Source organism: Delphinus delphis, chromosome 2 (assembly GCF_949987515.2).
Source record: "Delphinus delphis chromosome 2, mDelDel1.2, whole genome shotgun sequence".
NCBI classification, from domain to species: domain Eukaryota; kingdom Metazoa; phylum Chordata; class Mammalia; order Artiodactyla; family Delphinidae; genus Delphinus; species Delphinus delphis.
In genome coordinates this window covers 22,578,926-22,606,315 of record NC_082684.1, presented here as the reverse complement: position 1 = coordinate 22,606,315, position 27,390 = coordinate 22,578,926, and the positions used below count along the sequence as shown (strand labels likewise).

General features: G+C 39.9%; 1 protein-coding gene across 1 annotated transcript in view; it reads left to right on the top strand.

The window, feature by feature from the left end:
* Positions 1–12,875: 12,875 nt before the first annotated feature.
* TSHR (thyroid stimulating hormone receptor) overlaps positions 12,876–27,390 on the top strand; it is a 163,474-nt gene continuing 148,959 nt past the window's right edge. Inside the window, exons 1-2 of the mRNA XM_060003364.1 lie at positions 12,876–12,915; positions 12,991–13,312. Coding sequence (XP_059859347.1) covers positions 13,143–13,312 — 170 coding nt within the window. The 5' untranslated portion in view covers positions 12,876–12,915; positions 12,991–13,142. The remainder of the gene's footprint in view (positions 12,916–12,990; positions 13,313–27,390) is intronic.

Sequence of the window (27,390 nt, the reverse complement as noted above, 5' to 3'; positions counted from 1 at the left end):
CAGCGCAGACTCGAGAAATGGGCATGGGATGCTAAGGCTGCTGCTGCCGCCACCAAGAAGCCTGTGTGAGAGCACAGGTCACTATCCACACCTCCCCTCCTGGGAGTCTGTGCAGCCCACCACTGTCAGGGTCCTGGGATCCAGGGACAACTTCCCCGGGAGAACGCACGGCGCGCCTCAGGCTGGTGCAACGTCCTGCTGGCCTCTGCCGCCGCAGCTCGCCCCGCAACCGTATCCCTCCCACCCCCAGCCTGAGTGAGCCAGAGCCCCCGAATCACGGGCTCCTTTAACCCCGTCCTGTCTGAACGAAGAACAGACGCCCTCAGGCGACCTACACACAGAGGCAGAGCCAAATCCAGAGCTGAACCCCAGGAGCTGTGCGAACAAAGAAGAGAAAGGGAAATCTCTCCCAGCAGCCTCAGGGCAGCGCCTTAAAGCTCCACAATCAACTTGATGTACCCTGCACCTGTGGAATACATGAATAGAAAAAGAATCATCCCAAATTGAGGAGGTGGACTTTGAGAGCAAGATATATTACTTTTCCCCCTTTTCCTCTTTTTGTGAGTGTGTATGTGTATGGTTCCGTGTGAGATTTTGTCTGTATAGATTTGCTTTCACCATTTGTCCTAGGGTTCTGTCCGTCTGATTTGTTGTTGTTTTGTTTTTTACTTTTTTAAAAAAAAATTTTCTTAATAATTATTTTTTATTTTAATAACTTTATTTTATTTTATCTTACTTTATTTTATTTTATCCTCTTTCTTTCTTTCTTCCTATTTTTTCTCCCTTTTATTCTAAGCTGTGTGGAGGACAGGCTCTTGGTGCTCCAGCCAGGAGTCAGTGCTGCACCTCTGAGGTGCGAGAGCCAACTTCAGGACACTGGTCCACAAGAGACCTCCCATCTCCACGTAATATCAAATGGCGAAAATCTCCCAGAGATTTCCATCTCAACACCAAGACACAGCTTCACTCAACGACCAGCAAGCTACAGTGCTGGACACCCTATGCCATACAACAAGCAAGACAGAAACACAGCCCCACCCATTGGCAGAGAGGCTGCCTAAAATCATAATAAGGCCACAGACACCCCAAAACACACCACCAGACATGGACATGCCCACCATAAAGACAAGATCCAGCCTCATCCACCAGAACACAAGCACTAGTCCCCTCCACCAGGAAGCCTACACAACCCACTGAACCAACCTTAGCCACTGGGGACAGACACCAAAAACAACAAGAATTATGAACCTGCAGCCTGAAAAAAGGAGACCCCAAACACAGTAAGATAAGCAAAATGAGAAAACAGAGAAACACACAGCAGATGAAAGAGCAAGGTGAAAACCCACCAGACCTAACAAATGAAGAGGAAATAGGCAGTCTACCTGAAAAAAAATTCAGAATAATGATAGTAAAGATGATCCAAAATCTTGGAAATAGAATAGAGAAAATGCAGTAAACATTTAACAAGGACCTAGAAGAACAAAAGAGGAAACAAGCAACAATGAACAACACAATAAATGAAATTAAAAATACTCTAGAAGGGATCAGTAGGAGAATAACTGAGGCAGAAGAACGGATAACTGACCTGGAAGATAAAATAGTGGAAATAGCTACTGCAGAGCAGAATAAAGAAAAAAGAATGAAAAGAACTGAGGACAGTCTCAGAGACCTCTGGGACAACATTAAATGCACCAACATTCAAATTATAGGGGTCCCAGAAGAAGAAGAGAAAAAGAAAGGGACTGAGAAAGTATTTGAAGTGATTATAGTTGAAAACTTCCCTAATATGGGAAAGGAAATAGTTAACAAGTCCAGGAAGCACAGAGAGTCCCATACAGGATAAATCCAAGGAGAAATTTGCCAAGAAACATATTAATCAAGCTATCAAAAATTAAATACAGGGCTTCCCTGGTGGCGCAGTGGTTGAGAGTCCGCCTGCCGATGCAGGGGACATGGGTTCGTGCCCCGGTCCGGGAAGATCCCACATGCCGCGGAGTGGCTGGGCCCATAAGCCATGGCTGCTGAGCCTACATGTCCAGAGCCTGTGCTCTGCAATGGGAGAGGCCACAACAGTGAGAGGGCTGCGTACCACAAAAAAACAAACAAACAAAAAAAAACATTAAATACAAAGAAAAAATATTAAAAGAAGCAAGGGAAAAACAACAAATAACACACAAGGGAATCCCCATAAGGTTAACAGCTGATCTTTCAGCAGAAACTCTGCAAGCCAGAAAGGACTGGCAAGACATATTTAAAGTGATGAAGGAGAAAAACCTACAACCAAGATTACTCTACCCAGCAAGGATCTCATTCAGATTTGATGGAGAAATTAAAACCTTTACAGACAAGCAAAAGCTGAGAGAGTTCAGCACCACAAAACCAGCTCTACAACAAATGCTAAAGGAACTTCTCTAGGCAAGAAACGCAAGAGAAGGAAAAGACCTACAATAACAAACCCAAAACAATTAAGAAAATGGGAATAGGAACATACATATTGATAATTATCTTAAATGTAAATGGATTAAATGCTCCCACCAAAAGACACAGACTGGCTGAATGGATACAAAAACAAGACCAATATATATGCTGTCTACAAGACACCCACTTCAGACATAGGGACACATACAGACTGAAAGTGAGGGGATGGAAAAAGATATTCTATGCAAATGGAAATCAAAAGAAAGCTGGAGCAGCAACTCTCATATCAGACAAAATAGTCCTTAAAATAAAGATTATTACAAGAGACAAAGAAGGACACTACATAATGATCAAGAGATCATCCAAGAAGAAGATATAACAATTGTAAATATTTAGCACCCAACATAGGAGCACCTCAATACATAAGGCAAATACTAACAGCCATAAAAGGGGAAATCGACAGAAACACAATCATAGTAGGGGACTTTAACACCCCACTTTCACCAATGGACAGATCATCCAAAATGAAGATAAAGAAACACAAGCTTTGAATGATACATTAAACACGATGGAGTTAACTGATATTCATAGGACATTCTATGCAAAAACAACAGAATATACTTTCTTCTCAAGTGCTCATGGAAATTCTCCAGGATAGATCATATCTTGGGGCGCAAATCAAGCCTTGGTAAATTTAAGAAAATTGAAATCGTATCAAGTATCTTTTCCGAGCACAACGCTCTGAGACTAGATATCAATTACAGGCAAAAATCTGTAAAAAATACAAACACATGGAGGCTAAACAATACACTACTTAATAACAAAGTGATCACTGAAGAAATCAAAGAGGAAATCAAAAAATACCTGGAAACACATGACAATGGAGACACGACGACCCAAAACCTATGGGATGCAGCAAAAGCAGTCTTAAGAGGGGAGTTTATAGCAATACAATCCTACCTTAAGAAACAGGAGACATCTCAAATAAACAACATAAAGCAATTTGAGAAAGAAGAACAAAAAAAAACCCCAAAGTTAGAAGAAGGAGAGAAATTATAAATATCAGATCAGAAATAATGAAAAAGAAATGAAGGAAACAATAGCAAAGATCAATAAAACTAAAGCTGGTTCTTTGAGAAGATAAACAAAATTGATAAACCATTAGCCAGACTCAACAAGAAAAAAAGGAAGAAGACTGAAATCAATAGAATTAGAAATGAAAAAGGAGAAGTAACAACTGACACTGCAGAAATACAAAGGATCATGAGAGATTACTACAAGCAACTCTATGCCAAAAAAATGGACAAACTGGAAGAAATGGACAAATTCTTAGAAATGCACAACCTACCAAGACTTAACCAGGAAGAAATAGAAAATATGAACCGACCAATCACAAGCACTGAAATTGAAACTGTGATTAAATATCTTCCAACAACAACAACAAAAAAATCTTCCAACAAACAAAAGCCCAGAACCAGATGGCTTCACAGGAGAATTCTATCAAATATTTAGAGAAGAGTTAACACCTATCCTTCTCAAATTCTTCAAAAATATAGCAGAGGGAGGAACACTCCCAAACTCATTCTACGAGGCCACCATCACCCTGATACCAAAACCAGACAAAGATGTCACAAAGAAAGAAAACTACAGGCCCATATCACTGATGAACATAGATGCAAAAATCCTCAACAAAATACTAGCAAACAGAATCCAACAGCACATTAAAAGGATCATACACCATGATCAAGTGGGGTTTACTCCAGGAATGCAAGAATTATTCAATATATGCAAATCAATCAACGTGATACACCATATTAACAAATTGAAGGAGAAAACACATATGATCATCTCAATAGATGCAGAGAAAGCTTTCAACAAAATTCAACACCCATATATGGTAAAAAAAAAAAAAAAAAAAAAAACCTGCAGAAAGTATGCATAGAGGGAACTTTCCTCAACATAATAATGGCCATATATGACAAACCCACAGCCAACATCGTCCTCAGTGGTGAAAAACTAAAACCATTTCCACTAAGATCAGGAAGAAGACAAGGTTGCCCACTCTCACCACTCTTATTCAACATAGTTTTGGAAGTTGTAGCCAAGCAATCAGAGAAGAAAAAGAAATAAAAGGAATACAAATTGGAAAAGAAGAAGTAAAGCTGTCGCTGTTTGCAGATGACATGATACTATACATAGAGAATCCTAAAGATGCTACCTGAAAACTACTAGAGCTAATCAATGAATTTGGGAAAGTAGCAGGATAAAAAATTAATGCACAGAAATCTCTGGCATTCCTATACACTAAGGATGAAAAATCTGAAAGTGAAATTAAGAAAACACTCCCATTTACCATTGCAACAAAAAGAATAAAATATCTAGGAACGAACCTACCTAGGGAGACAAAAGACCTGTATGCAGAAAATTATAAGACACTGATGAAAGAAATTAAAGATGATACAAATAGATGGAGAGATATACCATGTTCTTGGATTGCAAGAATCAACATTGTGAAAATGACTCTACTACCCAAAGCAATCTACACATTCAATGCAATCCCTATCAAACTACCACTGGCATTTTTCACAGAACTAGAACAAAATATTTCACACTTTGTATGGAAACACAAAAGACCCCGAATAGCCAAAGCAGTTGAGAACGAAAAACGGAGCGGGAGGAATCAGGCTCCCTGACTTCAGACTATACTACAAAGCTACAGTAATCAAGACAGTATGGTACAGGCACAAAAACAGAAAGATAGATCAATGGAACAGGATAGAAAGCCCAGAGATAAACCCACGCACATATGGTCACCTTATCTTTGATAAAGGAGGCAAGAATATACAGTGGAGAAAAGACAGCCTTTTCAATAAGTGATGCTGGGAAAACTCAACAGATACCTGTAAAAGTATGAAATTAGAACACTCCCTAACACCATACACAAATATAAACTCAAAATGGCCTAAAGACCTAAATGTAATGCTAGATAGCATAAAACTCTTAGAGGAAAACATAGGCAGAACACTCTATGACATAAAGCACAGCAAGATCCTTTTTGACACACCTCCTAGAGAAATGGAAGCAAAAACAAAAATAAACAAATGGGACCTAATGAAAGTTAAAAGCTCTTGCACAGCAAAGGAAACCATAAACAAAACCAAAAGACAACCCTCAGTATGGGAGAAAATATTTGCAAATGAAGCAACTGATAAAGGATTAATCTCCAAGATTTACAAGCAGCTCATGCACCTCAATATGAAAAACACAAAAAACCCAATCTTAAAATGGGCAGAAGACCTAAATAGACATTTCTCCAAAGAAGATATACAGATTGCCAACAAACACATGAAAGAATGCTCAACATCATTAATCATTAGAGAAATGCAAATCAAAAGTATAATGAGATATCATCTCACACCGGTCAGAATGGCCATCATCAAAAAATCTAGAAACAATGAATGCTGGAGAGGGTGTGCAGAAAGGGGAACACTCTTGCACTGTTGGTGTGAATGTAAATTGATACAGCCACTATGGAGAACAGTATGGAAGTTCCTTAAAAAACTACAAATAGAACTACCATATGACCTAGCAATCCCACTACTGGGCATGTATCCTGAGAAAACCATAATTCAAAAAGAGTCATGTACCAAAATGTTCATTGCAGCTCTATTTACAATAACCAGACATGGAAGCAACCTAAGTGTCCATCAACAGATGAATGGATAAAGAAGATGTGGCACATATATACAATGGAATATTACTCAGCCATAAAAAGAAACGAAATTGAGATATTTGTCGTGAGGTGGATGGACCTAGAGTCTGTCATATAGAGTGAAGTAAATCAGAAAGAGAAAAACAAATACCGTATGCTAACACACAATATGGAATCTTAGAAAAAAACATAAAGGTCACGAAGAACCTAGGGGTAAGATGGGAATAAAGACACAGACTTACTAGATAATGGAGTTGAGGATATGGGGAGGGGGAAGGGTAAGCTGTGACAAAGTGAGAGAGTGGCATGGACATATATACACTACCAAATGTAAAATAGATAGGTAGTGGGAAGCTGCCGCATAGCACAGGGAGATCAGCTTGTTGCTTTGTGACCACCTAGAGGGGTGGGATAGGGAGGGTGGGAGAGAGGGAAACGGAAGAGGGAAGAGATATGGGAACATATGTATATGTATAACCGATTCAGTTTGTTATAAAGCAGAAACTAACACACCATTGTAAAGCAATTATACTCCAATAAAGATGTTAAAAAAAAAAGAAAAAAAAAGAAAAATCAACCAATCTAAACTGACCCAGAGCTGACAAAGATATTAGAATTATCAAACATTGTTGGGGGTTGAATTATGCCCCCCAAAAAGATATCTTACAGTTCTAACACCTGGCACCTGTGAATGTGACCTTATTTGGAAATAGGGTCTTTGCAGGTATTCAAGTTAAATTGAGGTCAGAGTGGATTAGGGTGGACCCTAATATAATGCCTGGTGTCCTTATAGGAAAAGAGAAGTATGGACACAGAGATACACAGAGAGAACATCTTGTGATGATAGAAGAGAAATTGGAGTAATTCAAGCCAAGTGACGCAAGTCAAGGATTGCTGGCAACTATCACAAGCTGGAAGAGGCAATGAAGGATCCTTCCCCAGAGCCTTCAGAGAGAGAACACCCCTGCCAACACCTTTATTTTGGACTTCTAGCCTCCAGAACTGTGAGTGAATTAATTTCTTCTGTTTTAAGCCACCAAGTTTGTGGTTCTTTTTTTTCAGCAGCCCTGGGAAACTAATTCAGATATCAAAATAGTTACTGTGATTTAGATGTTCAGAAATTTACATAGGGACAAGGAAAATACATTAAAGCCCAAATAGAACTTCTAGATATGAAAACTTCACCTGAGATGAAAAATACACTGCTAAGACTAGTGGTAAATTAACTCTTTCAGAAAAAGAGAAAAAGAATACTGAATATGAAAACATAGCAAAAGAAACTGTCTAAATGAAAAAAAAGAAAAGTTTTGATATAAAAAGCATCAATGAGCTCTTTGTGGGACAACTTCATTCAGCCTAATGTAAGTGTAATAACTGGAATCTCCAAAGGAGTAAAGAGAGATAAGGGGATAGAGAAAGTATTCATACATGAAGAAATAAAGCCTGAAATTTTTTCAAATTATAAAATTTGAAAACCATAAATGCACAAATCCAAGACCCTCAAAATACTGCATAAGAAAGATAAAGAAAAATACATCAAGGCACATGATAAAATGACTCTTAACCAGTGATAACAAAAGTCTTAAAAGCGTCCTATGGGAGAAAAAAACATGCTGCAAAAGAACAAAGAAAAATGACAGAAGATTTGCCCTTGGAAACGATGCAAGCAACAAGACAATGAAGCCATATTTTGTAAGTACTGAAAAGAAAAAACTGTCAGTCTATGACTCTGTACTAAGCAATGATACCCTTTAAAAATAAAGGCAAAACTAGCACTTTTCAGACACACAAAACCTGGCATAATTTATAACCAGAAGATCTGTACTACAAGAAACGTTAAAGTCTTTCAAGCAAAAGCCAGGTGACAGGAGAAAATACAGCTCTACGTACACTCAGGAACGAAGACCAAAAAGGATAACTAAATGAGTCTTTTCTTATGACTTAAATTTCTTTGAAAGATAACTGGTTATCTTAACAAAGATAATAAGAACGTATTGTAGCGTTTATAGCTTATGCATAGGTAAAATGTATGGCAACAGAAGCATAAAGGCCAGGAAAGGAGAAATGGAAGTAACACCGTTATAGGGTTCTTAAACCATACATAAAGCAGTGTAATAGCAGCTGCAGGTAGACTCTGATAACTTAAAGACATCCACTATAAACCCTAAAGCAGGCACTATAATAACCAAACAGTTATAGCTAAGAGTCAACAAAGAAGATGAAATGGAATCATAAAAACTCCTGAATTAATCCAAACAGGTTAAAAAAAGAAAAGGAAAAGGGATCAAAGAATAGATGGGATGAATAGAAAACCAGGAGCAAGATTACAGACTGAAACCTAATATCAATAATGGCATCTTGGGCTTCCCTGGTGGTGCAGTGGTTGAGGGTCCGCCTGCCGAGGCAGGGGACACGGGTTCGTGCCCCGGTCTGGGAGGATCCCACATGCCGTGGAGCGGCTGGGCCCGTGAGCCATGGCCGCTAGGCCTGCGTGTCCGGAGCCTGTGCTCCACAATGGGAGAGGCCACAACAGTGAGAGGCCCGCGTACCAGAAAAAAAAAAAAAAAAAAATTTAAAAAAAAGTAATAATAATGGCATCAAATGTAAGTGATCTACACAATCCAAATAAAAAGCAAAGATTGAAAGCAAAACCTGCTTTCAATCTGCTATTTATAAGAAATGGCACTTCAAATATAAGGATGCAAAGAGATTGAAGTAAAAGTATAGAAAAAGACTAGCATGGTAACACTAATCAAAAGAAAGTTGGATTGTCTCTATAACATAAAAAAGTCAATTAAAAAGAAAAGGACATCACAAGAGATAAAAAAGTACATTTAATAATGATAAAGGCATCAATTCACCAAGAAAATAGAAGAGTTCTAAATAGTTGTATATTTAATAGAACTTCAAAACATATGAATCAAAAACTGATAGAAATACAATGGAAAAAAAGACAAATCCCCAATTATAGTAAAAAATATTTTAGGACCCATGTCTCAATAATTGACATAACAAGTAGATAGAAAAATCAGCAAAAATATAGATGACTTGAACAACACTATCAACAACTTGATCTGTTGTCATTTGTAGAACACATTCAGAATGCACATTTTTTTCAAAAACACACTGAACATTTGTCAAAATAGACCTTATTCTGAGTCTCACTAAATTTAAATTTCTCAAGTCATACAAACTATGTTCTCTCTCTACAGTGGAATAAATTTAGAAATTAATAACAGAGCAATATGTGAAAAATCCCCAAATATTTGGAAACTAAATAACACACTACTAAATGACCCAGAAATCAAAGAAGAAAATTAGAAAGTATTTTCAGCTGAATGATAATAAATATCAAAACCTAAGATATGTCTCTAAAGCAGTACTTAGAGGGAAAATCTATAGCACTATACAATATTATCTTTTAAAAAAGTCTCAAATCAATGACCTCAGCCTTCACCATAAGAAACTAAGAAGGGCAAATTAAACCCAACAGATGCAAAAGAAAGGAGATAATAAAGATCTGAGCAGGTATCAATGAAATAGAACATAGAAAAACGATAGAGAATCTATGAAACAAAAAGTTGCTTCTTTCAGAATATTTATAAAATTGATAAACCTCTAGACATACTTATCAGGAAAGGAAGAGTGAAGACACAAATACCAGTATCAGGTATGAGAGTGCTGACATTAGAACAGATTATACAAATATGAAGAGGATAAGAGAATATTATGTACACATTTATGACAATCAGTTCAAAAATTTAAATAAAATGGACAAATTCATAGTAAAACACAAACTGTTAAAGCTGTCTCAGGAAGAATTAGATACACTGAATAGCCCTACCATCTATTTTTAGAAATTTAATTTGAAGTTAAAAACCTTCCAGCAAGTAAAAATGTCCGGATAGCTTCACTGGTGAATTCTACCACATAACTAAGAAAGAAATAATATCGCTTCTACACAACCTTACACAAATTTGAAGAGGAGGGAATATTTTCTAACTTATTCTATGATGGCAGAATTAGCCTTATACAAAAACTTAACAAAAACATTACAAAAAAGAAAATGACAGTTAACATCTATGCAAAACCCATAACCAAATTTTAGAAAATTTAATCATAAAATAAATTAAAAACTTAATATGTCATGATCAAGTGGGGTTTATCCCTGGAATGCAAAATGGGTTTAACATTCAAAAATCCATCACTTTTATTCACCACATTAACAGACTAAAAAAGAAAAATGCTGACTCATCTTAACAGATGCACAAAAAGCATTTGGAAAACTCTAATACCTATTCCTGATTAAAAACTCTAAGAAAAGGAGAATAGAAGGAAAATTTCTCAACCTGATGAAAAGCATTTATGGAAACTGTATACTTGACATCATATTTCATGATGAAAGAATGATTTCCCCCATATGATTAGAAACAAGATGATAACTGCCCTTAATCTTTCTACTCAAAATTGTACTGGAGTTTCTAGCCTGTGCAGTCCAATAGGAAAAAGAAATGAGAAGCATTCAGATTGGAAGAGAAGTAAACGATCTATACTCAGACAATACAACTCATCTATGTGGATAATTGGATGGAATCTATGAAACAGCTTCTAGAACTAATAAGTGAATTTCGTGATATTGCAGCCAAGCTATCAGATAACTGCAGCCCTAGCCGTCATTTTGTTTGCAACCTCATGATAGACCTTAAGCCAGAGCATCCAGTTAGACCTCTCCCAAATTGCACCACAGAAACTCTGAGATAGTAAATGTTGTTTTAAGCCAATATTTAACATTTTGGGGTTATTGATTATGCTGCAACAGATAGCTAATATAGCCATTGCCTATTCATTCATTTAACATTTATTATTTCCTAACTCTGAGCTAGGCACTGTTCTTGGTGTTAGGGATACAGTGGCAAAAAAAAAAAAAAAACAAGGTTCCTGCTTTCATGGAGCTTATATTTTGATGGGGATGGGAGAGCAGCAAGAGACAGGCAATAAATGAGTAAACTAATTAATAATAATAACAAGAGATAAGTGCTTTGGTGAGGTAATATGATGGGGGGATCGTTACTTGAGAAAGGTTTTTCCAGAAAAACTTACGCTATTTCAACAACAACTTGAATGATGTGACGATCTGGGGACAAATTTTTCCAGGCATAGAGTTCAACAATAGCAAAGGCCCAGAGGTGATAATAAACTTGTCTCTTTCCAGGTCCAGCAAAGTGATGGTAAGGGCCGGATCTTGAAAAACAGGAATCAGCAAACTTGTCTTCTAGGTCAAATCCTGCCCAAGTCCTGTTCCAGTACAGCCTACAAGCTAAAAATGGCTTTTACATTTTTAGAGGGTTGTATGAAAAAGAAGAAGGAGGAGAAGATGTGACAAAGATCCTATGTGGCCCACAAAGCCTAAAACATCTAGGTTCTTCACAGGAAAATTTCTTCACAGGAAAAGTTTACAGGCACCCAGAGTAGGATTTCATTGGTTAGTAAAAAGAATTTATACTTAATTTTCTTTAATTTTTTTTTATTTCTTCTTTTTATTGTGGAATAGTATTCCATTGTATGGATGTATCACTCTTTGTTATCTATTACTTAGTGGAAGAACATTTGGGTGATTTCCAGTTTGGGGGGATTAGGAACAAAGCCACTAAAAAAATTGAAATACACATATTTAAAGTGCACAGTCTGATGGATTTTGGCAAATGTATACATCCACTTATGTCCAGTCTAATCAAGATGTAGAACATTTCTATCAATATAACTGCCATGAGTTCTCTGCTGTCCTTTTCCAGTCAATCTCCCCTAACCATTATTCTGATTTCCTTCACCATAACTTCCTCCCGCCGTCCCAGAAGTTCATATAAATGGAACCATATAGCATGTAAGAAGATGCTATATGATGCCATATGCTCCTTTTACCCAAGAAGAATTAGTAAGCAATTGAAAGTTTTTGAGAGCGAAATTGGCACAATCTGATATTTATTTTAAATTATCTTCTTGGCTACTGTGTGAAGGATGATGAGTAGACAATAGTGTGCCCCTTAAGTATTCTTCTTCTTCCCATCTTCTGGGGGGATATATGGCTCGATAATATTCCTGGCCAGACCAGAATTTACAGGTCGACTTCAACTACATAGAGCAAAGCTCGATTCAAGAGTTCCATTCAAGGCACTCGAACAGTTTCCGCCGTTCCCGGTTCTCCCGGCAGGTGGCGCCAGAGCCCAGTTCCTGGCCTGCCTCGCCGAGTCCGCGCGCGGCAGTGAGAGCCGGACGCCGCCGAACGCCGCCGAACGCCGCCAGACGGCTCCCCGCGGCGATTTCTGCGCTAGTGGCTGCGCGCCCCCAGAGGTCCGGGTTTGCGCTGAAGTTGGGGAGCCGTGAGGATCCCCCCGTGGGTGTCGCGCCCCGGCCTCGGCCGCACCTCGGGCTGGCAAGCCACGTGTGCCCGCCTCCGACCCTCGGCAGAGGCGTCCTAGGCCAGGAAGAGCTGAAGTTCTGCGGCACCGGCGTCCGTCCCGGGACGGTCCTTTCCGCTGCAACTTTCTCTGGATAGAGGGTGCGTGCGGATGGATCCCGACAGGGAGCGCTTTGGAGAGGCTACCCACCCATGGGAAGAGGTGGCCCGTTGGGTTTAGAGCCAAGGAAAGGAGCGGGCGTGTAAACTAGGCTTTGGAGGGAAGTAATGGGAGGGGCGCGTGAGGCAGGTTGGAGGGCAGAGAGGACAGCCCGGACCGGCGCTGATTGTCAGGCAACAGACGGGAGTGGCATGGGGCAAGGAAAGTGAAGTACGTAAGCTTGTTTGGGTGGAGGGTTGCCTAGGGAAACGGAGCACTTGAGAGCCTCTTCTTTCCCCTCTCCAGCCTCCTCTTTGGTGCTGAAGTCACGACCCCATCGATTTCTCCTTCCTCCCACCCCCCCCGCTCTCCTTCAGCCTGAGGGAACCCGAGGCGCAGAGGGCTGAGAATGAGGCGATAGTGGAGGATGAAGACATAGCCTTGGAGCCCCGAGGACAATGAAACCGACGCCCCTGCTGCAGCTGGCGCTGCTTCTTGTCCTGCCCAGGAGCCTGAGGGGGAAAGGGTGTCCTTCTCCGCCCTGCAAATGCCACCAGGAGGACGACTTCAGAGTCACCTGCAAGGATATCCACCGCATCCCCAACTTACCGCCCAGTACGCAGACCCTGTGAGTACCTGGGAGAGGAGAGGGGAGGACTCAGGAGCCAAAGTCGGCTGGAAAAGGTGGATGGAAGTGCACAAAAAGAGCTTGAGAGGGTTGTGTGTGCGTGCGTGTGTGTGTGTGTGTGTGTGTGCGCGCGCAGTGAGTAAAAACTCCATCGACCAAACGTGGGATTGCTGACGCTCGAGTTACTCATAACACAGAAAAAGTTAACGAAAAAAGTTAACGAAATTTTAGTGCAAGGTGAAAAGTGAGAGTTGTTCTTTCTAAAGAGCTGCTGTTCTGCACTTTGCCTACTCCCAGCCCTGGCTGAATCTTAATTTTACTTAAGATGTAAATAAGATTAATAGCAACTCAAAAACGGATCCTTTTGATCTTACTTTGGGTGATGAAAATTGCAAAAAAAAAAGGGGGGGTTTCAACTTTTAATCTTTCTAGATGGGAAATTATCTTAGCAGGTCTCTTGGTTCATCAAACAGTTGACAAAAATTTAATCAGGGCTCTTTTAAAAACACAGTCGTCCCTCGGTATACATGGGGGATTGGTTCCAGGACCCCTGTGTACACTCAAATCAGAGGATGCTCAAGTATAGCATTTGCATATCACCTATGCACATCCTCCTGTATACTTTAGATCATCTCTAAATTACGTATAATACCTAATACAATGTAAACGCTATGTAAATAGTTGCCAGTGTGTGGCAAATCCAGGTTATGCTTTTTGGAACCTTCTGGAATTTTGTTCCCCCAAATATTTTCAATCCAGTGTTGGTTGAATCTGCAGATATGAAACCTGCCCAGATGGACGGTCAACTGAATATCCTTTATACTTTGTCTGGAATTCACTTTGTATGAGTTATTTACTCAAATGTGAGATACCCACTGATGTAGTGCATCCAAAAATCTCCTTTGGCTTTGGCATGGTAGAGGTATAAAGAGATGAAATTTCATAAAGTACATTTTTATCTGCGTGTTAAATGTTACCAGATTAGAAACTTGATGTTAAATGAGTTTTGTGTACATCTGTTCCTTAACAGATGTTGAAATCAACGATTGAAAGGATAATTGTAAACAAGGGAAGAAGGCTTTCTTGGGTGATTAGAAATAGAACGGTAGGAAAGAATAGTAAGACAATCTGGTTTTACTGTTTACTTAACTGGTTAAACCCAGTTAAGGTACAAAAGCTCAGGTTATTAAAGAAAATGTAGGTAAGTGGAAAGCAATGGTGAAGTTGTATTTAAGATTTCCTCAAGAATTCAGCTCATAGGGACATTCAACAGTGGGTTATGAACGTTTTGGACACAGGTGTGTATTTCTGTGCTGCGATATCTCAGTTTCTTATCTCACCTGGGTCAATTAGTGTAATAACATCCAGTGAATAACATTCATTCTCGGGCTTCCCTGGTGGTGCAGTGGTTAGGAATCTACCTGCCAATACAGGGGGCGCAGGTTCGAGCCCTGGTCTGAGAAGATCCCACATGCGGTGGAGCAACTAAGCCTGTGCACCACAGCTACTGAGCCTGCGCTCTAGAGCCTGCGAGCCACAGCTACTGAAGCCCGCACACTTAGAGCCCGTGCTCCACAACAAGAGAAGCCACCGCAGTGAGAAGCCCGCACACCAGAACGAAGAGCAGCCCCCGCTTGCCACAACTAGAGAAAGCCTGCGTACAGTAACGAAGATCTCCATGCTGCCACTACAGAATAAAATACGTTCTTATCCTCTTGATTAAACCCCTGCATTGACTCCCCATGTCTCCCATGATAAAACCCTTTTGTACAACCTACAAGATCCCTTAAGACGTAGCCCAGTCTTTCAAACCTCATGGCTCCTACTCTGTCACACTTTTCACTCCTACTGAACAGAATTTCTGGCACTTTCCCCAAAGTTCTTTGCTCTCACAACTAACTGCCTAGGCCTTCCCTTCCACATTCTCTTCCCTCTGCCTAAAGCGACTTTTCCCTTTTCTTCATCTGGCTGATGCCTACTCCAAGGTCCAGATTAGGTGTCAACTCCTTCAGGAAGCCTTTCCTGGTCCATGACCCCTAGGCTGGGTGAGCGACCTTCTCCACAACATTCTGTGCATTCACCCTGTCCTAGCCCTTACACACAGCTTTTCCGTAACTTGATATTTCTTTGAGTGCCTGTCTAAGCAGGACGTGAGCTTCTCTAACACAGGGACCCTGTCATTCAACTCTGGAACTACTTTGATGCTCAAAAAAAAGCTTGTTAGGTGAATGAAAGAACAAACAAATATGCTGGTCTCAGATTGTCTGCTGTGTGTGGGGAGAAAGGAGGCCAGAGACATCACGACTTCAGAGACTTCTTTAAGGGGAGCAGAACTTCAAGAGTCATTGAAGAGAAATGTGGCTCTGGCAGTGGAAGGGAAGCTGGAATCATTCTGTGTATAGTTCCACCAAGTGATGAGACAGGTAGTGTCAGAGAAAGAGCAATGAAATCAGAGTCAGGATACACATCTCTTCCTCCCTCTCTCACTAACTGTGAAATTAGGTGAGATAATTTACGTGGCAGGACCCAAGTTTCCTTCAGGGTAAAAGGGAGGGTTCCATTAGGTTCTTTCTGATGCCTGTGATGCAGTGAGAATAGTCTGAGGGAATCCACTGAATCACTGGATAAAGACAGTAGTGGGGAGAATCTGACCTTGAAAACAGTGGGAAGGTGGGGAGAGGGAGGGCAGGAGGGGAGCTGTTCTGAGGAATGAAGTTATCCTGAGATAGAGAAGAGAAAATTGATGAAAAGTATAGGTTAAAGAGCATGCTAATTTGAACAATGACCGCAGCCCTGGGCAAAAGTAGCAGAATGATTTTCAAATCTTTTGGGGGCAGTAGAACTCTTCTGTGAAAGGAAAGCTTATGAGAGAAGTCAAATATGTAAAGCTAACAATCATACTGTGCTTTTTCCTGTTCTCAGTACTTTATACCAACTCACCCATTGAATCCTCACAAAATCAAATCTAGTAGACGATTTTATTACTCTCATTTTATAGATGAGAAAACTGAGGCACAACAGAAATGAAGCTATTTGCTCAATGTCACACAACTTGTAAGCGGTACTGCCAGGATGTGAAATGCTGCAGAGCTGCACCCTGAGCCCCCTGCTTTCAGAGGAAAATGGGTCTCACCCTGCCAGCTCTTCCCCAGTATGGTCGTGAGGCTTTGGAGAAAAAAGTTTGAAAGGTAGTGATGTCCAATAAGCCACAGATAACCTTGGGGGCTATTGTCCCTAGAAATATGCAGTAACTCAGAAAATGGGAGGGTAAGAGGAAAATAAAACAAGGAAAGAAAGAAGGAGGGAAAGAAGAAATTGGGAGGGAGGATTGGGACAGAGGGAAGAAAAGAAAGACTACATCTATCGTACAAGGCCTTCCCTGCTGGAGCAAACTAGATCCTTGTCATTAAAAACCTGTTCTGAGTGGTAACCCCTATTCCAAATACAGATGCTGTTTAACCATTGCCTAGCCATTTTACAAATTACTATGGTGCAATTTTCCCTGACCCTTACCTTCTATCCACATAGTATGGTGCTGAAAGGTAAAGAGATTGCCTCTTTCTTCACCACCCATACACCTGTCACATGGGCTGGGTGGGAGTTATACTGTTTATGGCTCCCACTGAAACAGTGGTTCAGAATCTTTTCTTCCACTTCCCCCCTCCAAATGGGCATGATACACTCTCTTTATAACAGTGGTTCTAACTAGGTGAGAAGTGAGGGAGAGCTGGTATCCCTACTCCCCAGTGGAACATTCTAGAATCTTTGATATACAGGTAGTCTGAAAAAATTGCTCCTTCCAATTGAGAAGTACTGATTTAAGGGAACGTTAATGAAGCAAGAAGAATAAAATTTAAGTTTTCATGTATAATTATAGATCATATTACCTTAACACCAAGGATAACAAGATTGACCCATCACTCTCATTCAGAGAGTTGCCATTTGCTACTTCTGTGTATACGAGACCATCCCTTCTCTGAATGAGGAGGTAGATGAGGTTAGACGGCTGTTCTGGATTTCTGTGGATTCTTCCTCAAGAAAGTGCTGCCTTACCTTGCCTTATCCTTTTAACCCACCTGCTTTTAGTTTTATGATGGTGACAATCATTGCCTCCACCCCCTCCATCCCCCGCCTTCCAGAGTCTAGGGCCTCAGTGAAGTAGTGGTTTGTCCATCACGCACTTGTGTGCCTTCAGAAATGTTTCTGAAAGAGTTGTAGCTATTGTTTTCGGGTTCTGCATTTTGCTTCAGTTTTTAGTCATTTGCATTCTGTATCTGTGTCTCTAATTGATGGCCTGTCCTGGTGTCTTCTAAACTGAAGATGGTAACTCACCATCTTCAGGATTTTTGCCTTCTCTGTGTTCTATCCGTGCTATTATTTACTCAATATTTTTAGGTTGACTCACTTCTTCAACTAAAAGAAATCTGTTTAGAAGGCTTATATTGTGACTATAAATGGAAAATTAGCACGCCTTGCTCTAAATAGGAGGTAACTAGAAAACTAAATACAATTAAAACATAAATGTAATTCTATTCTAGCTCGAGACTATTGTCTTTGAATGTTCTGAGCCTGAGGCTGCCTTCTCTTTGTTATAAAGGAAGTTTAATAAGTGTTCGAGAAGTATCAAAGAGATATCAATCCACCAATCCTTGGTGGTGTCAGAAAGACTGAAGGACAATGGAAAAGGGAATCACTTTCTCACTGTGTGATTCAATATTATTTAATGCCATGTGGGCATTCCACCTAAAATAATCTCAAGTATCTCCAAATCACACCTGTTTTACACTTAGGGAAATGTGGATTCATTCTACATTTCACAATTACTTCAGTTACAATTAGCGGTCATAACCTGAATAACATTTGGCTTCAACCTAAAGAGAAGCCCTCTGCTTCAGCACCCATATGCTGTCCAAACATGGACCAATACTTTGTGTCTTATAAAGGCAGCTTCACTTCACACTTCCAGGCTCTGTGATTTATTCTCTGTTATTCTGTGTGAGTATGTGTGTGTGTATATCAGTCAAGGTTTTCATTGGTAAGTAACAGAAAACCCGCTGTGTCTAGCTTAAGGAGAAAAGAAATATTTTGAAAGAAGTACATATAATTTACAGAATCATCGTAGAACCAGGCTTTGAAAATAGGCCAAGGCCCACAGCAGGCAGGAAGTTGGAACCACCGCCAACCATCTGGTTGGAACAACTCCATGGACAATACTGTGATCACAGCCACAGAACATCTGTGGTGCTGGGCACCCAGTTGTATAGCTGCTGGACTATCTGTGTGCTGTCATAACTAATTTCTCAATTGTCCCTGCCTCTTTGAATCACCAGCCAGAGAATGATATCCTATGTGAGAGCAACTGATTATCTGGTGTAGGTTACCTGCTGTGTCCTAGCTGCTGGGGGTAGGAAGAGGAAAGAGGTCTCCCTTTATCATTTTTGGTGTCAGCAGTAGGAGATGCAGAATAGTGTCCTTCTAATATTACACACAATGGGGAATTTCCCACCAAAGAGGGGCCGTATGCCCTCCACATGGCTCATCACTTCTTTCATTCTGCAAATGTTTATTAAGCACTGGCTATATTCCAGACACTGTGCTAAGCTCTGGATTTGGTGGAGAATGATGCCAACATGTCCCTGTCCTCAGGGGTCTCACAGTCTAGTGTGGAAGCTGAATATTAATCCAATAATCCCATAAAATTGTAATTAGAATTGTGTAAGTGTGCTGAGAGTATACTTGGTGGAAATGGGTGGGTGGGGGGGTTAACTTTGACTGGGGTTCAAAGAAGGCTTTGAGCTGTATCCTGAACCAGTGGAATTTGGGTATAAGCGTTTCATGGAGGGTGAGGAAGCATTGTTCCAGGAGATGGAACTGCTCATTTGAAGAACTTTGGAGAATTCTAACTTAAATGCTGAAGGGTTTGATTAATTCACTTGGGACAAAGATATTGATGGGCAACAAAATATGTACTACATACTTTCTTCATAATACAATACAGGTCAAAGTGAATTCTGATGTCAGTGGGGGCAGCTTTTGTGTCCAAAGAAGGCTTTTGAGGGTAACTGGTTTTAAAAACAAATATTTGACTCATTAAGGTAATAAATGTAAAACCTAGGGTTTTTTTTTTTGAGTTTTCCATGTATTTATTATTTTATTTGTAAATCTAATTGTAACAATTACTTTAAGGAAGAGTTTATAATTTAATAATATCTTAATAAGTACTTTAATAAAATAATAAGTAGTTTAAATGTATACAAATATAATATATTTTCTTTTAAAGCATGTGAATATTTGACAAAACTTTCCAAATACTTGGAAAATTCTAGAAAGTCTATTAAATTAAATCTTATAAGTACCGGGAATCCTAAGTTTTTAGATATCCCAGTGCTCTTTACGGGGCAGGAGAATAAAGTGGTTAAGAGCATGCTCTCTGGAGTGAGGTCATGTGGGTTGAATGGCTTGCTGTACTGTTTCCTAGGTATGCTCTTGAGAATGTAGGAGAGAAAAAAATTTCCCCCTACCCTTCTAAGTTCTCGGCTGGGGCCTCTGTAACAGTAACAGATTAACAAAAGAAAAGCATACAAATTTATTTAATATAAGTTTTACATGACATGACACAGAGCTTTCACAAGGAAATGAAGACCCCAAGAAGCTATTATACCTGAGCGTCTTTATGCTAGTTTTGATGAAGCATGGTGAGCCATGGAACAATATGACAAGACAAAAAAAGGTGTGAGCTAAGTGTAATAAACGGGCAAACAGCAAAGTCTGTTCACTCAGATTCCTCTTGCCTTCCCTCTGTCTTTAGAGATAGGGATGGTCCTTCCCTCCGGGTATAGGGAGGACCTCTCACCAGAGGGTGTTGTGACCTGCTTTGGGAGAAGGTCAGAAAGTCCTCCCTGCACATGCTGTTTCTCAAATTCCTTAAAATACTCAACATGCCAAATTTCTGTATTTTGGGGTAGCCTGTCCTAAACCCCATCAGGAACATTGCCTGATTGTTCTGTGCCTCAGTTTCTTCATCTATAAAATAAGGATAAAAGTAGTACCTGCCTCATTGGATTGCTGGGAGGTGTGAATGACCTAACACTGTTAAAGAATAATTTTCAAAGGCAGGTAAAATTATGACTCTCCTACAGCTATAAATTGAACACATTAAAGATTGTGTTTAACTCATTGCAGCGTATTAGTTTCCTAAGACTGCCGTAACAGAGTATCACAAACTGAGGAGCTTACCATAACAGAAATGTATTGTCTCACGGTTCTGGAAGCTAAGTAAGAAATCAAGGTGTTAACACGGCTATGTTCCTCTGAAAGCTCTAGGGAAGAATCCTTCCTGCCTTCTTCAGCTTCTGATGGCCGTGGGAATCCTTGGTGTTCCTTGGCTTGTAGCTGCAGGATGCCAATCTCTGTCTCTTTATTGATGTGGCCTTCTCTCTGTGTGTCTTTGTCTCTGTGTGTCCTTTCCTCATCTTATCACAATCCCAGTCATTGGGTTTAGGGCTCACCCTACTCCAGGATGACCTCAGCTTAACTAATTATATCTACAAACACCCTATTTCCAAATAAGGTCACATACTCAGGTTCCAGGTGGACATGAGTTTTACGGGGACACTAGTCAATCCACAACAAGGAGAAAACTGGTAAGATGTTGCAATCAGCTTAAAGGAGAGTCCACAAAATCAGCACTTTTATAGATGTGGAATACCGAAGTGAACATGCTGATGGAGGCAAAACTAACTTCTTTCGTGTGGGGAAGAGTGGGCAGAGTCAACTGAAGCACTCACAGGACAGAATTTGCGTGTCCGCAGACAAAATTGTTTCGCCTTGTTGTCAGTCATCTACAACCTACAGAGCTGTAAAGTAGCTCTTGTTGAATCAGACTCAATCTTGGAAGAATGTGCTCTAAATCAATGCATAGTTTTCCACTGAAGCACGATTTTGCCCCTACAATGTGTATAAATTGCTTAGAGCAGTTACTGGCTCACGGTAGACATTTACAAGTAAACGCAGTAAAAAATAATTTTCTTTTCAACTTAACTCACAGGTTGAAATAAATTACTCAATCATTCATTTTAAATTGGAGTTGCAAGGGCAATCTATTAGATATTCCAACAGCCCAAGTTAAATAAGACAAAGACCGAACCTACCAAATATGTATTGACTATTCTTAAACTCAACACAAACATATTGATACTGTGGATCTGAGTTAGCCTCTCATTTCTATTCTTAATTGTAAAATTTCCCAGGCTAAAAGATGTCTATTCAGTAAGCAAGTTGGTCTTCCTCCTCTAACGAACTCTGGTTTTTAAGGAACCATCCACAGGCTTCCTAAGTTCCTTGTAATTAGGGTTGCCCTATCTGAAAGGAACCTTCTCTTGTACCTGTTGTCCAGGTGTAATTAATAGCATTCCTTTCATTCTCAAAGGTGTCCCAATTTGGAGGATAAAATACTAATAGAACATAAAGTCCAGAGGCCCGTAGGACATATGGGGACATTCTTAGCCTTGTTTATTGTCACCGTAACTGGGAGACAATAACTTAAAATGGGTTGGTCTCTCAATACCCCCTCAAAATCTGCAATCCCCACATAGTTAGGTAGCTAGCTTCCTTCACTGCTTCAGTTGATTTTGTGTTTCTTTGGCTCTCTTAAGATACTGAAAGTGTCTTCCCTTCTTGCTTACTGTAGGAGCCTCCGAACCTGTCCCATCTTCCACCCCTGCCCTCCACAGTCTGTTCACACAGCAGCCAAAGAGCTTTTAAAATGTAGGTCAGGTCATGTCCCTCCTCTACTCAGGAACTTCTAACAGGGTTCCTAGTTATCTCAAGATAAAAACCAAAGTCCTTACAGTTTTGGCCCAAAAAGCCCTATGTGATTCAGACCTTCTTTACTTTTCCAATTTTATTTCTTATTACTTTCATTCATAATCCAGCTTTCACTCCATTGGCCTTGTTGTTCCTCACATTTGTCAGGATTTACACATTTGGTCCTTCCCTGCGTCTCAAACATTATTTTCCCAGACATCCCCACGGTTAACCCCTGCACCTCCTTCAAGTTTCTGTTCAGATGGTACCTTCTCAATAAGGCTTTCCTAATCACTCCATTTAAAATTTAACGCTCCTGCTTTAAAACATGTTTTTAATCCATAGCACTTGTCACCTTCCAGTATCTAAGTAATTTGCTTGTTTTTATGTTTCTTGTTTATGTCTTTCTCCACAAGAATATAATCTCCACAAGGGCAAGGTTTTTGTTTTGTTTGTTGTTGTTATTGTTTGTCTGTTTTGTTCAGTTATGTATCCCCAGTGTCCAGAAAAGGCCTGGCATATAATCAATAGTCAGTGAGTATTTGTTTAATAGATGAACAAACGCATGAATGAGTGTCTCCAGAGGCACTCTAATGTTGTCCCATTGGGTTCTTTGCACCCTTTTATAATTCTTTTTCCAAGTCCTTTAGTTTTATTGCCCTGTTAAGACGGATGGAATTCTGCTTTGTTTCGTATTTTTCCTGGCTATCTGGGGCACTACTTCTTTACATACTGAAGTGACATCCACATCTCTCATTGTTTGTTCATATTACTAAAGACCTGTTGATGAAGATCCTTTGAACTGCCACCCCCAAGAAATTAACTACCCCAGTGCTTTCTAAACTTCCCAAAGGTAGGGCTCCTCGGCAAGAGGAAGTGGAGCAGGGCCCCTGGGATAGCTGGGACACTCAGAAGGAATCCAGGGCAAGCAGGACATTCCTTCAAAGCCTTTGGTTTATTTTTTAAATTTAACTTCCAGAAAATTACTAAAATTTTAAATTCTTTTCCATCACGTATTTGTTTTTCATGTGGCTTCTTGTATACCTTCCCGGAGTTATTTCCTTGTACCTTCAGGTTAATGCATCTCTGTATTTGAATATCCCCGTCACTTGATCCACAGAAGTGCCTTGATGCACGGAATGGCAGGCATGAAGGAGGCCAGTGAAGAAGTAGTTTGGGAGGCAGTGCTGTGTGTAAGAGCTCCATGATCAGACCAGCTCTGCAGAGGCCAAGCCCATTCAGTCCTGTTCTCAGAGACCTGGGTCCAGAATGGCTGGTTATGTCACCTGCCCCTGGGTCTAAGTCTGTCTTCGTATATCAGCTCTGATAAAGTAGTAGACATAGAAAACAAATTCACACTACTTAAAATGTGTTGTTAAATGAGTGAACTTTACCTGAATTTATCAGTCAATTAATTGAAATAGCTTTTTCCCCTCCAGAGCTGATAAATTAAAATGATATCTTTGATTATTTTAATGTTTCTTGGTTGTACAAGGTATGTTTTTTACCCTTCAGGTTAAGATTTATTCCCAGAGAAAACCATAATTCAAAAAAACACATGCACACCAATGTTCATAGCAGCACTATTTACAATAGCCAGGACATGGAAGCAACCTAAATATCCATCAACAGAGGAATGGATAAAGAACATGTGGTACCTATATACAATGGAATATTACTCAGCCATCAAAAGGAACGAAATTGGGTCATTTGTAGAGACGTGGATGGACCTAGAGACTGTCATACAGAGTGAACTAAGTCAGAAAGAGAAAAGCAAATATTGTATAATAACACATATATGTGGAATCTAGAAAAATGGTATAGATGATCTTATTTGCAAAGCAGAAATAGAGACACAGACGTAGAGAACAAATGTATGGATACCAAAGGGGAAAGGGGTGGGGTGGGAGGAACTGGGAGACTGGGATTGACACATATGCATTATTGATACTATGTATAAAATAGACAACTGATGGGAACATACTATATAGCACAGGGAGCTCTACCTAATGCACTGTGGTAACCTAAATGGGAGGGAAGTCCAAAAGGGAGGGAATATCTGTATGTGTATGGCTGATTCATTTTGTTGTGCAGTGGAGACTAACGCATCATTAGCCATACTCCAATAAAAATTAAAAAAAAAAAAAGATTTATTAACCAGAGGTTCATGGGCTTCCTAGGGGTCTGTGGTTGGCCTCCTGGGAATCTGTGATAATGTAAAAATTTGTATACAAGAACATTAGGGCATTGCTGAGAGAGTCTATAATTCTTCTCAGATTTTTCAATGAAAATCTTTGGAGGTTTCTTGACCTCCAAAGAAATTCTGTTTTGGCATAATTTGGCATTTTTGTGTAACTGTAAGTATATGTTTGGTATCACCTATAATTCTTTTTATTATAAACATTTTTATTTTACTACAAAGAATGCTTAAACATATATTTAAACAAAAAAAAAGTCTTGATCGTTGAATGTGATATATTTTCTCCTGAATACATTAGTATGGTTACTTTTTTATGCCTCACACTTAGCCTGTCCTTTGAATAGGCTTTTCACACAGAAGTTCACTGAATGTGGCTGTTCTTCAAGCCAATAGTTTAAAAACAGATCTTACAAGTGTCTAATACCTCATGTCTGGCATCAACTCCTCCACACTGACCCTGTTTCCATTTTCACTGAAGCTGGCCAGTGTGCTTCATTACTCTTTAGCCCTTCATTCCTGCAATTAAAAAATCATTGAAGAAAATTTCAAGTATGGGCAAAATGGTCCCATTTGTTCAAAGCTACAAATTGGATTTTAAAGCATTCCATTTAGATGTCAGACACTACTTACTTTGCTTCATTCTTGTGTGAATCCTTAAGATCATTTAGGGTGTTCTGGAAATGTTCAAAACAGATTCTTTTCTTAAAATTACAGAGCAGGCATTTGTGATTTTTAAAGCATCTTATAAATATCACTCTCTTCATGTAGTGACATGTAAATATGGCGTAGGTTTTGCACCATCACAATACTCCAGAAATTCAAATATTTCATCTTAACTAAACTCCCCACACCCCTTTTGCACCTGGGAAGAGCTCACTGTGTCCCAGTTTTTCTTTCAAAACCACAATCTTTGTATTTATATGATACATAAGGTCTTGGTTTACATTTTCCAAGCATTAGCTTAATTTTACCCACACCCGTGTGTTATCGTAATTACTCAACTCCAGTTAGAGGATTGAACTCGTCTCTTCTTATTGCCAGGTCACTCTGTATTTTGTTATTTCAATCTTTTTGTGAGCTGGGAAACTAGAAGGCTAACTTTGGGTGAAGGATGTGGACTTGAGAATAAATAGGCTCTAAAGGGAGGGTGTCAGTGAGGGGCTTTCCTGTGACAGAGTCCTTAGTGGGCTGGGTGACTGCTCTGTTTCCTTCTCAACACCTTTTTCAATTATTTCTGGCTTCATGGCCATGGTCCAGAGGTTTGAGATGACCAGAAATCTTACCTCTAGATAGATGGCATTTTGTTCTAGTTATTCTTCCTTCCTTTCTTCTTTCTTTTTTCAATAAATATTCATTGATCACCTATTAAATGTAAATACCATTCTAGGCATTGGAGATATATAATAAATGACCTCCTTGACCTTACATTCTAGCAGGGGAAATAGCCACCGAAAATAAATTAATAAATAAATAAGGAAAACACATAAAATGTGATAAGTATAATGGAGAAGAATAAAGGAAGGGGGAGGAGGAATGCTGGAAGTTGCATTTTAAATGGTCAGAGAAGGCCCCACTGAGAAGGTGACATTTGGATAAAGACCTGAAGGATCTAAAAAAAACTAAGCCAGGCTGGTATCTGGGTGGGGGGCATTCTGAGTAAATGCAAAGACCCAGAGTCGGGGGGACAGGAGAAGAACACGCATAATATGTTTAAGAAGTAACAAGAAGAGAAATGTAGCTGGAGCAGAAAGAGTTGTTGGAAATGACATCAGAGCAGTTATAGATCATGTTTACTTTATAGATCATTATAAGGTATTTGTGTGTGTGTGTGTGTGTGTGTGTGTGTAAAAAATAAATAAATATTTATTTGTTTGTTTTCTGAGTGAGATAAGAAGCTACTAAGGATTTTTAATCACCCCCCCCCAAGAAAAATCGCATGAAAAAAAATACCCCCCATAGGTCAGGGTGTTAACTCACCAACCTTCCGCGTTTCTTATGCATGGATGATATAAGAGTTTCCAGATATTAACAGAAAAGCCCCGGGGTGGAAGACGAGAGGAGCATGATGCAGGGCTGAGATGCAGCACTGTCAGGGTGCACCTGGGTGAAGCCAGCTGGCTTGTGCATGAACCGGTGGCTGCAGAATGGCTAGAGTAGGAGGCACGTAAGGCTGAGAGGATCTCAAGTGAGATATAAGAGATCTCCAATGTAGTTCACTCTTTGCACCACTCAGAATCTGCCCAAGATTTCCATTATATCCTGCTTCCATACGAAAATATGTTATCTGCAGTTTTGTGGGAATGATATGCCCGTACTTCTTTCCTGAGAGAGAGGAGGATACAAGTCCAATCTGCCACTCCCTTCAAGATGCAATCTTTGCAAAGACATAATGCAGGAGAGTTTCTGACATGAGCTAAAGTCTTCTCTGTTGTGTTTGATCCCAAGCTTGTAATTGATAGTTATCATCTCTCTGCAACTCCAATTCTAGATTTCTTTCTCCTTCGGACAGCACTTTGACTGGCTGGGGTGATTGCCTAGTGGTAGGACCCAGACTTGCACCTCCAAGTGTTCTAAACCCTTAGTTGCCTTGCCCTTTTCAACTATAGTCGCCCCATTTTCTCATTCACCATTATCACTGGCCATAGAAGAACCAAGGTATGTCCCAGTGAAATTCCTGGGTTCTAGACATACTCCTTGCAGCTGCTAATGTGTAGCAGCCACCCCAGCTTCTCCCGGTTCTATTATTCCCATCAGTAGAGAAACTCCTTTATTTTCCTATTCATGCACTGGTACAAGGAGCCCAAATGACCAGGTGGTTATTATAGCATTAGGCCCCCTGTGTTTTACTTTGTGGAAGTTATCTGTCCATCCAGGAACTAGGACCTCTAATCTGGCAGGAATTGAGAGGTTCAAATTCTGGAAGTAGGTCACTGTGGTGATGGTGAGAAAGGCCAATCCTACCAACTCCCCTAGGTCCTCAGACTCAGGTATTCTAGCTGTAAAGAACATAATAGCATACAATGGCTATTGGTTCAGTGTGCATACTTCATTAGATCAGATCCCCAACCCTGCA